This window comes from Rhinoraja longicauda, chromosome 3 (genome assembly GCF_053455715.1).
Source record: "Rhinoraja longicauda isolate Sanriku21f chromosome 3, sRhiLon1.1, whole genome shotgun sequence".
Lineage (NCBI taxonomy): Eukaryota > Metazoa > Chordata > Chondrichthyes > Rajiformes > Arhynchobatidae > Rhinoraja > Rhinoraja longicauda.
In genome coordinates, this window is record NC_135955.1 from 76723512 (window position 1) to 76736481 (window position 12970).

At 37.9% G+C, this 12970-nt stretch overlaps 1 protein-coding gene across 3 annotated transcripts in view; it reads left to right on the forward strand.

Moving 5' to 3' along the window:
- skic3 (SKI3 subunit of superkiller complex) overlaps positions 1-12970 on the forward strand; it is a 99867-nt gene that overhangs the window by 55205 nt on the left and 31692 nt on the right. For all 3 annotated transcript variants that reach the window (XM_078396483.1, XM_078396484.1, XM_078396485.1), the window contains 11 exons: positions 1307-1409; positions 2871-3053; positions 3747-3900; positions 5422-5500; positions 6192-6253; positions 6496-6552; positions 7640-7708; positions 8514-8588; positions 9173-9314; positions 11000-11093; positions 12546-12623. In XM_078396483.1, the coding sequence (XP_078252609.1) occupies positions 1307-1409; positions 2871-3053; positions 3747-3900; positions 5422-5500; positions 6192-6253; positions 6496-6552; positions 7640-7708; positions 8514-8588; positions 9173-9314; positions 11000-11093; positions 12546-12623 (1096 nt within the window). The remainder of the gene's footprint in view (positions 1-1306; positions 1410-2870; positions 3054-3746; positions 3901-5421; positions 5501-6191; positions 6254-6495; positions 6553-7639; positions 7709-8513; positions 8589-9172; positions 9315-10999; positions 11094-12545; positions 12624-12970) is intronic.

A 12970-nucleotide genomic window follows, 5' to 3' on the forward strand; every position in this document is an offset into this window, starting at 1 on the left:
AGGATGAGAGGGGATCTTATAGAGATGTATAAAATTATAAAAGGACTGGACAAGCTAAATGCAGGAAAAATGTTCGTAATGTTGGGGCAGTCCAGAACCAGGGACCACAGTCTAAGACTAAAGGGGAGGCCATTTAAAACTGAGGTGAGAAGAAAGTTTTTCACCCAGAGTTGTGAAGTTGTAGAATTCTCTGCCACAGAAGGCATTGGAGGCCAATTCACTGGACTAATTTAGAAGATAGTTGGATAGAGCTCGAGGGGCTAGTGGAATCAAGGGATATGGGGAGAAAGCAGGCACAGGTTACTGATTGTGGATGATCAGCTATGATCACAATGATCACCACCTGTTCAGTACTGCCTTCAACCACTGAAGGTCACCTCACCTTCTGTCTCCTTTCTCTGTTCATTTATTTATTTACTTATTTATCTATTTATTCATTTCCCTATGTTCTCAAAATCTCTGTAAAGCGTCTTTGAGTGTATGAAAAGCGCTATATAAATAAAATGCATTATTATTATTATTATTAATGAATGGCAGTGTTGACTCGAAGGGCCTAACTCTTCCTGCACCTATTTTCCATGTTTCTATAAAAAGAGGAAGTATGTAGGGGTTTAGCATCATTGAAAATTGATAAATTCTGAGTCCCACATAAATGTATCCCCGAGAAGCAAGGAAGGAAATGTCGGAGATCCACTTTTTAGCTACAGGAATGATCCCAAAGGATTAGAGAAATGCTAACATGCTGTTGTTTTTTTTAAAAAAAGGATAAACTGAGTAATTGCAGCACAGGTCGTTTAGCTTTGGTGGAGAAAAAGTAGTTGGAGTACATTTCAAGGATCAATATACATCTTCATTTTGACATACACTGGTTAATCAGGGATGTCAGCATAGATGAGTTAAAGAGGAGGTTATGGCTGACTAGTGTGATTGACATTAGGATGCTTCTTTCAAGTCTATGATTAGACCTTTGCAATATAGTTAAAACTAATAGCATGTAAGAAAACGTTTGAACTAAGATGGGGAAAAGTAAGAAATCTTTGCTCTTCTCAGAGTATGGTAGTATTTATAATTACTCAGAAGGATGCCAGGAATCCTTTCATTCACCAAGAAAGTTCATAGAAGAATACAGTATGAAAGAGGAGAAAATAACAGCAGCCAATCCAATCTGTATGTTATTTTTCCAATATTGTTGTAAAATATACAGAATATTATGTTGGTACGGTATTTTTTTAAAAAATCGGATCCTCATATTTGTTTTAAGTATATAACCACCCTCGATTCAAATTGTTTTCATTTTGTTGTTTAGGTCTAGGTGAATGCTACTTAATGATGTCACGACATGCCCTCAATGATTATTTGGATGGAAGAGCTTTGGATTCAGCTGAACAGGCACTTCAGTACTTTGCTGGGTGAGTAAAAATAAAACTAGTTAAATGAAAACAGATATTTTTGAATTAGACGATTAGAAATCGAATTGATCAATAGTTAACATTATGCCCTTAGTTCTGGATATGTTTTACATGTGGAAAAATAGGATTTTTTGGTGCAAACTACTATCTTTTACTTTTGTGACTACAAAAGGAGAGAAGTGAAGCAGCACATGGTGTAATAAGGGTTTTAATTTTCAGTTATCTACCTTTTGGTTTCCAATGGAAAAATAACTATTGCAAGTATGACGTCTTATTTCATCAGGTTTTATATCAAACATTTTTTTAAATTGTATTTTAAAGTTTATTTTCTCTTTTTCTCCTTATTAATCAGACTTCCAGCCATTTTTTGCTTTCTTTAGCAACATGGCATTGAATTAATTCCTTCGACTTACATTATCTTCTTATTCTTGCAATACTTATTAAACAATCCTTCAATTGAATTAGTTAAGCAGTTCCACAGTTGCTTTCTTTTCAAAGGTCATGAAGGTGCATAGCATATCACAAGCCCTTCCGCCCAAGGCATTTCATCTGACCATCATGTCTTTCTACACTAATACATCTTGCCTACATTTATTTCATATCACTCCATGTCTTGTTCAATCACGCACCAGTCCAGATGTCTCTTAAATGTATCTGCCTCCATCACCTCTGGGAGTTCATTCCAGATACCGACTACCTCTTTGTTGGAAAAATCTTCTGCTCAATCCCCTTTAAATCTCCTCTCTCTCACCTTAATCCTAAGTCCTCTAGTTGGTAAAAATATTTGCCACAGTAAAAAAGTACCCGCTATCTACTGTCTGTGCCTCTCATAATTGTATATACCTCTATCAGGTCATCTCTCAGCATTCTTTGTTTCAGAGTAAATGGACCTGGCCTATACAATCTCTTCTTATAACTTAAAGCCTACAATCCAGATAATAACCTTGCAAATTTTTCCTGCATCCTCTCTGGCTTAATCGCATCTTTCCTATAGTATTGCGACCAGAACTCAGCAGATGAAGGCAGCCATGTCGTACACTTTCCTTGCTGTCCTGTTGACCTCAGTTGTAATTTTCAAGAAACTATGTATTCATATCCCTGGGTCTCTGTTCCACAATACTCCCCAGGCTCTTCCATTCACTGTATATCTCCTGTCCTGGTTTAACTTCCCAATTTTGCACTGGTCATAGTTAAATTCCATCAAAGCATTGCCACAAGGATACAATTAAAAGGGATATGACAAATTTGAACATTGGCACTGCCAACTAGGAAGCGGCTGCTGAGAACCGGGGGAGATGGAGAAAGGACCTCCAGGCAGGTATGAAGCACCATGACAGCATGTGGTTCAAGACCATGGAGGCCAGGCACCAATGCCACAAAATGATCAACAGCAACAGCCACGCACTCCCTGTTCTTTCTTAAGTGACAATGTTTATTATTTTTTGTTTCCTTTTATTGTAGAGCAGTGCAATATCGACCTGATGTATCCTGCCTTTGGAAGCTAATAGGAGACACATGTACCACACTCCATGTTCTGTCACCAGCAAAAGTTAATGTTGAAGTCAATTTTGTTCTCTCTGCACAGATTGAGAAAACTAATGTGCACACTTTAAACAAAAGTGAGCTACTTTCCCTAGGAGGAAGGTAAATTATTTTCAATTTAATAAGTTGTCCATTTTAATATTTTAAAAGTGCTTTATCAATTTTAAGATTGTTTGCCTATAATTTATATTTAATACATGGAGGGACGATTAGTAATCTAATCTGCAGTGAGAAGTATGCAGATTTCCTTGCAGGCAGTTTACCTTAAGCCTGCACATGCAAATGAAATATTAAATCTTTTAAATTGAAGAAATGCACATTATATGGAAACTGAATTAAATGCCTAGTACATCTAATGTGATCGAAGTATTTGTATGTTGTGATTGCTAACATGTTTGGTGCCAAATTTCACAATTTAATTTAATCAGGTTGTACTGTAACAGAAAATCTTGAACTAAAATCTAATTATACAGAATTAGGTGCTATAAAAAAAAAATTGTAGAGGAAGGAACTGCAGATGCTGGTTGAAACCGAAGATAGACACAAAATGCTTGAATAACTCAGCGGGTCAGGCAGCATCTCTGGAGAAAATGAATAGGTGACGTTTTGGTTTGGAACCCGTCTTCAGACTATCAAAGTTGAGGTGGGGGGGGGGGGGGTGAATTAGATTTTAGTATTTTAAATTGGTGTTGAAATGCTGAATCAAAATATCAAAATTACAGTTATGTATTTGCAATTTTTTATTATGAAGGAAGGATGTTACTTATTATTCACTAGAATTTATTTGTTTTTTAGATGCTATGTGCGAGCCCTTGCACTGATGTCTACATCTGCCAATCTGTGGTGTGACCTTGGTGTGAATTATTACCGACAGGCGCAATACCTGGCAGCATACCACGACACAGGAGAAGAAAATACTGTGCACGACTTGCTTGAAAAATCACTGCAGGTAAAAATAATCTTTTATGGTGTAATACCAAATTACAGGAATTATAAAGAAACAAGGAACAGCAGATGCTGGTTACAAAAAAAAAGACACACAGTACTGGAATCCAGAACAAGGGGCCACAGTTTAAGAATAAGGGGTAGGCCATTTAGAACTGAGACGAGGAAAAACGTTTTCAGTCAGAGAGTTGTGAATCTGTGGAATTCTCTGCCTCAGAAGGCAGTGGAGGCCAATTCTCTGAATGCATTCAAGAGAGAGCTAAATAGAGCTCTTAAGGATAGCGGAGTCAGGGGGTATGGGGGGAAGGCAGGAACGGGGTACTGATTGAGAATGATCAGCCATGATCACATTGAATGGCGGTGCTGGCTCGAAGGGCCGAATGGCCTCCTCCTACACCTATTGTCTATTGGAGTAACTTAGCAGGTCTATGAGCAGCACTGGAGAACATGGACAAGTGACATTTTAGGTCGGGATCATGTCACCTATCCATGTTCACTAGAGATGCTGCCTGACCCGTGTAGTTACTCTATCACTGCATTTTTTTTTACAGGAAATACAGTTTGTGTTCAAATGATATTCCAAATTTTCAAATGAAAGTTTTGCCTTTTCTGGTTCGGTTTCTCTACATGGTTTAATTGTACACCATGATTTCCATTGTAATGCCAGCAATTATTCAGGTTTTGTTGATAGCATGTATTACTCAGTGGTTGGAACGCTATATATACAATCAAAATTTGATCTTCAGCTTATTACTTTGACAATTATCAAACAATTCCAAATATTGATGTTTTTTTCCCTCCAAAAACTATTCATGATCTATTTCTGTGGAGTGATTCCTCTTGAAGAAATTCGGAAGAAACTTCAACTTTCATTTTGCATTTGTAGTTCCATGACTAAAATATTCACTGAATAAACCTAATTTAAACTTTTCCATTTCTTTATAATCATTAACTAGAGTATCTTATCTTAATTTAGATTTGTGGCCTGACTTTTTAACTAATAGTTCCTAAAGCTCAGCAGAATGAAATCAAAAATAATAAAAATTATAGAATTTTTAAACAAGAGTGGCACTAAATTATTATCAACTCAAGCATTTGAGGTATTTTAAGAAAGCTCTGTTGAACAGCAAATGTACTGCATACTCAAGCATCCGTATTAATTCAAAAACACATTCGCCTTAATTAGTCTACCACAAAACTGGCCAGGATTCGTATTGGAAAGAATTTGCATTTTCTTCTTGGTTTAAACATAATTACTTATTCATGGAATTGTACATTCTTATCACGGAGCCCAACAGATAGTCCATTTACTTAAATTGGTGAACAGGTAATTAAGTGGAGTCTGATATATAGGACATCTTTATTCACACAGCCTCTTCCATTTATTTTTATCCGGTGCTCTTGGAATAATCAATCGTTCCATATGAAATCAGAGAAAAATTTGCTCTTTGACATTACTGAATTGTTTTGTTTCCATGTTTGAAACATTTCCATAATAAAGTTTATTTTAATGTTTATTCAACAGTGCCTTAAAAAGTCTGTGATGTTGAACAGCAAAAATCATCAATACTGGAATGCACTTGGAGTTGTTGCCTGTTGCAAAGGTATTGCAAGATAGAATTTAATCTTGAGCGATAAACTAGTCTTTTTCAGTCCAATTCTGCAATAGCGAGTTTTTTTTAATTTTTACAAACTCAAATTAAGGTGGGCTGAAGTTAGAGTTATAAAGTCATTCACCATGGACACAGAGCTTTTAGCTCACCAAATCTACACCAATTATCAACCACCCAATTATACCAATTCTATATTAACCCTTTCTTCATTCTCCACATATTCTCATCAAGTCCCCCAGATTCTATCACTCACCTTCATGGTTCAATGAAAGAGGCCAAATAACCTACCCAGTCCACATATCTTTCAAATGTTTGAGGAAATCTGAGCATCTAGAAGAAAACCCATGTGGTCACAGGGAAAATGTACAATCTCCACACAGACATCATCAAAAGTCTGGATTGAATCTGAGTCTCTGGTACTCCTGCAGCATCTACTGCTACTGTTATACAATTTGTATAAATATTTATCAAGGTACCTTTGACCATGCACACCCTTTAGAGGTGTGTTATTTAGCCTATAAAGCTGCATTATTTCTGCCACAGTGTATTATTTCACTCATCTGTATTCAATTTCAATTGCTTTTTGTCGGTTTATTCAGCTAGCCTATCAATGTATATTACTAAATTAAATATTTAGCAAACTAAATATGTCTTCTTGCTTTTCCACATTGATGTGATACAGGTATTGAAAACTATGCTCTTGCACAGCATGCATTTATTAAATCTGTTCAGGTTGAACAAAATGTAAGTAGATTCACAATTTCTCTTTCATATTTAACAGTAAATACCTTTTACTATTTGTCATTAATTCATATTTACCAGTGCAGAAATGAAGTGATTTTTAAGTTTATGAATAATTGGACATGATAAACCATGCATTTTTTAATTGAGTAAACATTTTTTGTACTGTTTCTAACAGTAAATCTTTTAATGTTGTGAGGATAATGTTTTAACATTGACTTAAATGTGGTAATCTCCTATACTAGAATGTAGTGGCTTGGACCAACCTGGGGGCAACTTATTTGAAGAATGAAAACGTTGAGGTAAATATTAAGAACACAAGTTGTTCAACAATAATTTGAAGTCAAGATCATTGGATTTATGTGGTAAGGTCTGTTCATTGTATCCTTGAGATACAGAAATGGCTGATATAAGATGCTATAAATAGTGCAGCAATTTAACTATTAAAGTTTAGTTTATTGTCACGTGAACCGAGGTACAATGAAAAACTTTTGTTGCATGCTAACCTGTCAGCAGAAAGACAATACATGTTTACAATCAAGCCATCCGCAATGTACATGATAAAGGGAATCATGATAAAGGGAATAACGTTTGGTGCAAGATAAAGTCCAGTAAGGTCCGATAAAAGATATCCAAAGGATTCCTATGAGGTAGATAGTAGCTCAGGTCCGCTCTCTAGTTGTTGATAGAATGTTTCTGTTACCTTCTAACAGCTGGGAAGAAACTGTCCCTGAATCTGAAGGTGGGTGTTTTCACAACTTCGGTATCTCTTGCCCGTTGAGAGGGGAGAGAAGAGGGAGTGATAGGGGCGAGCCACATCCTTGATTATGCTGATTGCCTTGCCGAGGCAGCATGAAGTTTAAATGGAGTCGATGGAAGGGAGGTTGGTTTGTGTGATGGTCTGGGGTGCGTCCACAATTCTCTGCAATTTCTCGTGGTCTTGGATGGAGCTGTTCCCAACCCATGCTGTGGTGCATCCCAATAAAATGCTTTCTACAGCACATTTGTCGAAGTTGGTGATAGTTGTGGTCCAGGACAAGTTGCTGGTGATATTTAGTCCCAGGAACTTGAAGTTTTCAACCATCTTTACTTATGCGCAGTCAATGCATACCAGGGGTATGTGTACCGCTACGCTTCCTGAAGTCAATCACTATCTTCTTATTCTGCTGAAATTGAAAGAAAGTTGTTATAAATCTTGACACCAGGTCACAATCGCAATCTCCTTCCTGTAATCTGTCTCTTCATTATTTGATATCTGTCCCACAATGGTGGTGTCGTCCACAAATTTGTAAATTTAATTGGATTTGTACAATCTGTTTTGACATCAATGACATTTTTACTTTTATCACATTACTGTATTTGGTTGTTTTTAATGTATTTCCAATCTAGCTTGCTCATGAAGCCTTTAAGGTAGCCCAGTCTTTGGAACCCTCGTATGTTATGTGCTGGATTGGACAGGTAGATATTTTATACATTCTGCAAAATTTTCATATTCACTGACGCAAGTTGTACATATTCTTGCAACTGTTTTCTCAATGCTGGTGCACCTCGTATAAACTAAAGTTTGTATGAAGGTTATTGGGCTAATTAGGAATTCAGCTTTACTGTTGTAGTGTAGCTTCACCCAGTTTATTAAAAAACATATTTTGAAATAATGTTTCCACATTTTGCAGTGTTCAGAAAGAATTTTAGAATGAAATAATGCATCATGTTAGCAATAAAAGTAATTTCAACAGTAATTCTGCCATATATTGATGCAACAACGCCCCATTTACATTATAGGTGCAGAGGAGCCAAAACATCCCATGACAGTGTTTGCAAATGTTTAAACCTATCTTTTGAAGCTACTTTTTTCTCAAATCATGGCAAGGATTGCCATCACTTCTGTTGGCTTCTTATTTTGCGGATGATATTGACAAATAAACGGTGTTAGAAGGAACTGCAGATGCTGGTTTAAACCAAAATCGACACAAAAAGATGGAGTAACTCAGCGGGATGGGTAGCATCTCTGGAGAGAAGGAATGGGTGATGTCTCGGGTTGAGACCCTTCTTCAGACAATTAAACAGTGCCTGCTTTACATAAACTCATTCGAATTCGAATTAAAGCATCGAACCCAGTGTAAAGCAACGCATTGCTCAATTGTCAGTATCCTTTTTCATCATAATTGCTTATAAGAATATTGTGCTTTCCATAAATATTTTCCATATTGGCAAAGGAATTGTTTAGTTGTTACACTTTTTATGACAGTTGTAATTTTTACAGGCACTTATTGCAGAAGCTATTGGCAGCTATGAGACAATGGACTTATTTAGACATACGACTGAGCTTGGTGTCAATGTAAGTGTTTTACTTTCCTAATTGTACTTGCAAGACTAATTATAATCAAGTCTAACCTGTGGAATAAAAAATCAAATTGATTATCTTGTACAATATTGATTGGTTAATTTGTTGGAAATTTCTTCATGACATCTTGAATACATTCAGTGCTTTGTCTCAGATGTTCATGTAAAACTCGCTGTCAAAGAAACATTTCTGTGTAACTGGCATGCCACCTTCTGGTGTATGAACAGATGTACAGTTATGCAGCTAAAAGTTGGTACCCAATTTGTGCTGTTCTTCCATGAGCTTCAAATACAGCAGTTTACCTTGGTTTAAATGTCATGAATTGGCAAATGTTGTGCAATGGATTGAACAAGTCACCGCAGTGATGCAGCGATAGCGTTGCTGCTTTACAGTTCCAGAGACCCGGGTTTGATATTGACCATGGGTATCGTCTGTACAGAGTTTGGACCTTCTGTGTTTACGTGGGTTTTCTCCGAGTGGATTGTTAAAATTCTGCTAGAATTTTATTATTAGATTTTATTATTTTATTATAATTTTACAATGTGAAGAGTAATTAGAAAAAATGTTCTTTTGTACAGACTGAAGGAGCTAAAGGTTATGCGCACTGGGTGTGTGCAACACTGCAGGATAAATCAAATAGAAATTCAGAACTGTACAAGTACAACATTGTACAGATGAATGCAATATCTGCTGCACAGGTTGTCATGAGCAAGTACACAGGTAAGATAAAATACATTACCAGGCTGCAAACTTGTATGTGAATTGATGTCCACAGTTATGTTATTTACAAACACCTTCCAACGTAACATAGTGGCAAACTATAATTGTATTTATTAATATAGACGTGACTCACCCCAACATACTTAAAATATTTGACAATGCTTCTCTCATCAATATTAGCGTCTATTACGAAACAGTCATACACCTTGAAAATGAAGCTTTAAATATTGAGTTTGCAAATTAATGATGCGTTATTTAATATTTTATATAAAATGTTATTACAAACCGTCTTCAATATGGAGTATCTTCCCCTAGTGTTCCCTGGAAACATAATCAGATTATTATTTGTGTGAAGTTAAACAGATGATTGAGGGTGGCCAAAGGGAGAGTTCTGTAAGAACATAAAGTCATAGAGTCATACACCTTTGGCCCAATGTGCCCATGCCGACCAAGATGCCTCATCTATGCTAGTCCCACCTGCCTGCATTTGGTCCATATCCTTCTAAACCTTCCTATCTATCTACTTATCCCAATGTCTTTTCAATGACAAGAAGAAAAATCAAAAGAAGAAAAATCTGGAAGGGTTTAAGAAGAGAACTTCTAAGCATCAATGCTGTGGTAAAGGGAAGGGATGGTTCACAGAGTTGTAGCTAACTATATCAGTTGTACATTAGATGCATTTAGTTTTCATTCCCTGGACTTGCAAAATTGTTGCAAAGATTTAACTATTGATAAGAAGCTTGAAAGTGAGGTGAGTGAGTGGCTGAGAAGACAGACAAACAATTGAAATGAAAGCTCCAGGAATGAAAGCTGCACGTATGGTAAACCCTCGTTATAACGGACCGGGGGTGGGGGGGGGGGGATGGTGTTCGTTATTGCCAATTGTCTGCTATAACAGAGTAAGGTTTTATTGTGTGAAGTTGAAACCAAGAACTGCTGCTGATATTTAATACACAAAAGGACACCAAATGCTGGAATAACTCAGCAGGCCAGGCAGCATCTGTGAAAAACATTGATAGGTGATGTCAAGGCCCATCTTCAGACTGATTCAGTTTGCTGAGTTACTCCAGCACTTTGTGTCATTTCACCTTAAAACTAGGTGCCGATTTAGCTGGCCCGCACAAGCAAGCACTTTTTTACTGGTTGACTTGGCTGTTGCCCTCCCGACAGGGTGCACTTTCTTCAGGATACTCGCTTGGTCACCATGGGGCTTCCTCCCTCTCACCCGTCACTTTGTCTGCACCCTCATCGAATCAGTCGAATCAATAAAATATGCCATAAAAAGACAAACACTTATTCTTTGTTAATATTAGTAAAAGAATGGTTAACCATCAAAATCCAACTAATGGGTGGTTGAGCAGCTATTTTGTTTCAAATATATAACCTTTCATGATGAAAGAATTGGTCGACTGGGCTTGTATTCATTGGAATTTAGAAGGATGAGAGGGGATCTTATAGAAACATATAAAATTCTTAAAGGATTGGACAGGCTAGATGCAGGAAAAATGTTCCCGATGTTAGGGCTAAAGGAATCAAGGGAGAAGAGGGAAAAGCAGGAACGGGGTACTGATTTTAGATGATCAGCCATGATCATATTGAATGGCAGTGCTGGCTCGAAGGGCCAAATTACCTACTCCACCTATTTTTTTCTATGTTTCTAACCTAAGACTTAATTTATTTTTCAGAGAGAATTCGGACAGATCCAATAGCTTTCACAATGTTGGGTTATTTAAATGAGCATCTAAACCTGAAAAAACAAGCAGCAGAGGCGTATCGCAGGTAAGCGTTGCATTGTAAACCAAAAATGTACATGACCCTGAAACATAGTTTCTTCAATGTTAGACACAAAATGCTGGAGTAACTCAGCGGGACAGGTAGCATCCCTGGAGAGAAAGAATGGGTGACGTTTCAGGTCGAGACCTTTCTTCAATCTGAAGAAATGCTGCCTGTCCCACTGAGTTACTCCAGCATTTTGTGTCTATCTTCGATTTAAACCAGCATCTGCAGTTCTTCCCTACACACTATACCTCTATTGTATACCCATTGCACATTTAGCTTTTCAGTCGTACTAAAGTACTGTGGAAAATCTAGCGGCCATATTCTGAGAAGCCATGTTATGTCGTGAATGCACTTGATTCCAAGGAGATATCATCAGTAGCAAATGAATCTACAGGGAACTAGCCGGGCGTGGACCCGTTGGACCCAAACCTCTCCCCGGCAAACCCCGTTGGGTCTAAACCTCTCCTGCGGGCCCGACAACCCTCCCCCAACTGACGACCCATGGACCTGTTGCCAGCTGGGGAGTCTCCCCCGCGGCCGGGGGCGGGCAAGGGGGGGGGGGAGAGGAAAGGGGAGCCACTCACCCTGGCTGATCCGGCGGCCATGTTACATAAGTATTAAATCAACAGGCCCCAACTGCGCAGGCGCGGACCCGTTGGGTTCCCATTGTGACGCAAGATGCCGTTTGCACCATCACAAAGTCGAAGAAAACATATAAGATTATTAAGGGGTTGGACACGTTAGAGGCATGTTTCCATGTTCCCAATGTTGGGGGAGTCCAGAACCAGGGGCCACAGTTTAAGAATAAGGGCTAGGCCATTTAGAACGGATGAGGAAAAATGTTTTCAGTCAGAGAGTTGTAAATCTGTGGAATTCTCTGCCTCAGAAGGCAGTGGAGGCCAATTCTCTGAATGCATTCAAGAGAGAGCTAGATAGAGCTCTTAAGGATAGCGGAGTCAGGGGGTGTGGAGAGAAGGCAGGAACGGGGTACTGATTGAGAATGATCAGCCATGATCACATTGAATGGTGGTGCTGGCTCAAAGGGCCGAACGGCCTACTCCTGCACCTATTGTCTATTGTCTATTGAAATATTTTAAGTCGAAGCATCGTAAGTCGGGGAGCACCTGTATTAGATCAACGGGCCCCAACTGCGCTGGCGCGGATTGTTGGGTTTCCATTGTGACGTCGAACACGGCTGATTGGCTGGGAAAGTGGAAAAGGGATTTATTAAAGTTTTGAAAGTGATATTTAAAGTTTAAAAAGTGAATAACTTTTAAAATATGAAACAATAATTTGACAGTAACATTCTATGTAAATGTGAAAAAAGTTAACATGAATAGGTGCTGACACTAGTTGGATCAATGTCTGTGTTTATAAATTCTATTTCATTTTTGTGTTTTGGAAAATTGTTTTCTTTTGGTAAGAAATGTATCTGCTTTGATTTTTTTTTAGAGCAGTAGTGTTAATACAAAATGCCCAAGACAATGAGAAACTGCCGCTTGCTCGAAGAAATTGGGCTCGAGCCTTATGGTTAGTTGCTTGTGTTTTATCGATTTCTTGAATAGAACATGTCAAGGTCGCCGTCCTGCATCATTTTGTAATGATTACCCTAATTTCAAATAATTCAATTAATGTATTTCCCGTAATAATAATAATATTTTCCCATTCATTACCTTTTTAAAACAAAAATCAAATATTCTGTTTATTTTATGCAAGCCAGCGATGATTAACATAATGTCATCAACTTCAATTATTCTTTGAATCTAATAGACAAATCTGAAGAAGGGTCTCGACCCGAAACGTCACGCATTCCTTCTCTCCCGAGATGCTGCCTGACCCGCTGAGTTACTCCAGCACTTTGTGTCTACCTTCAATCT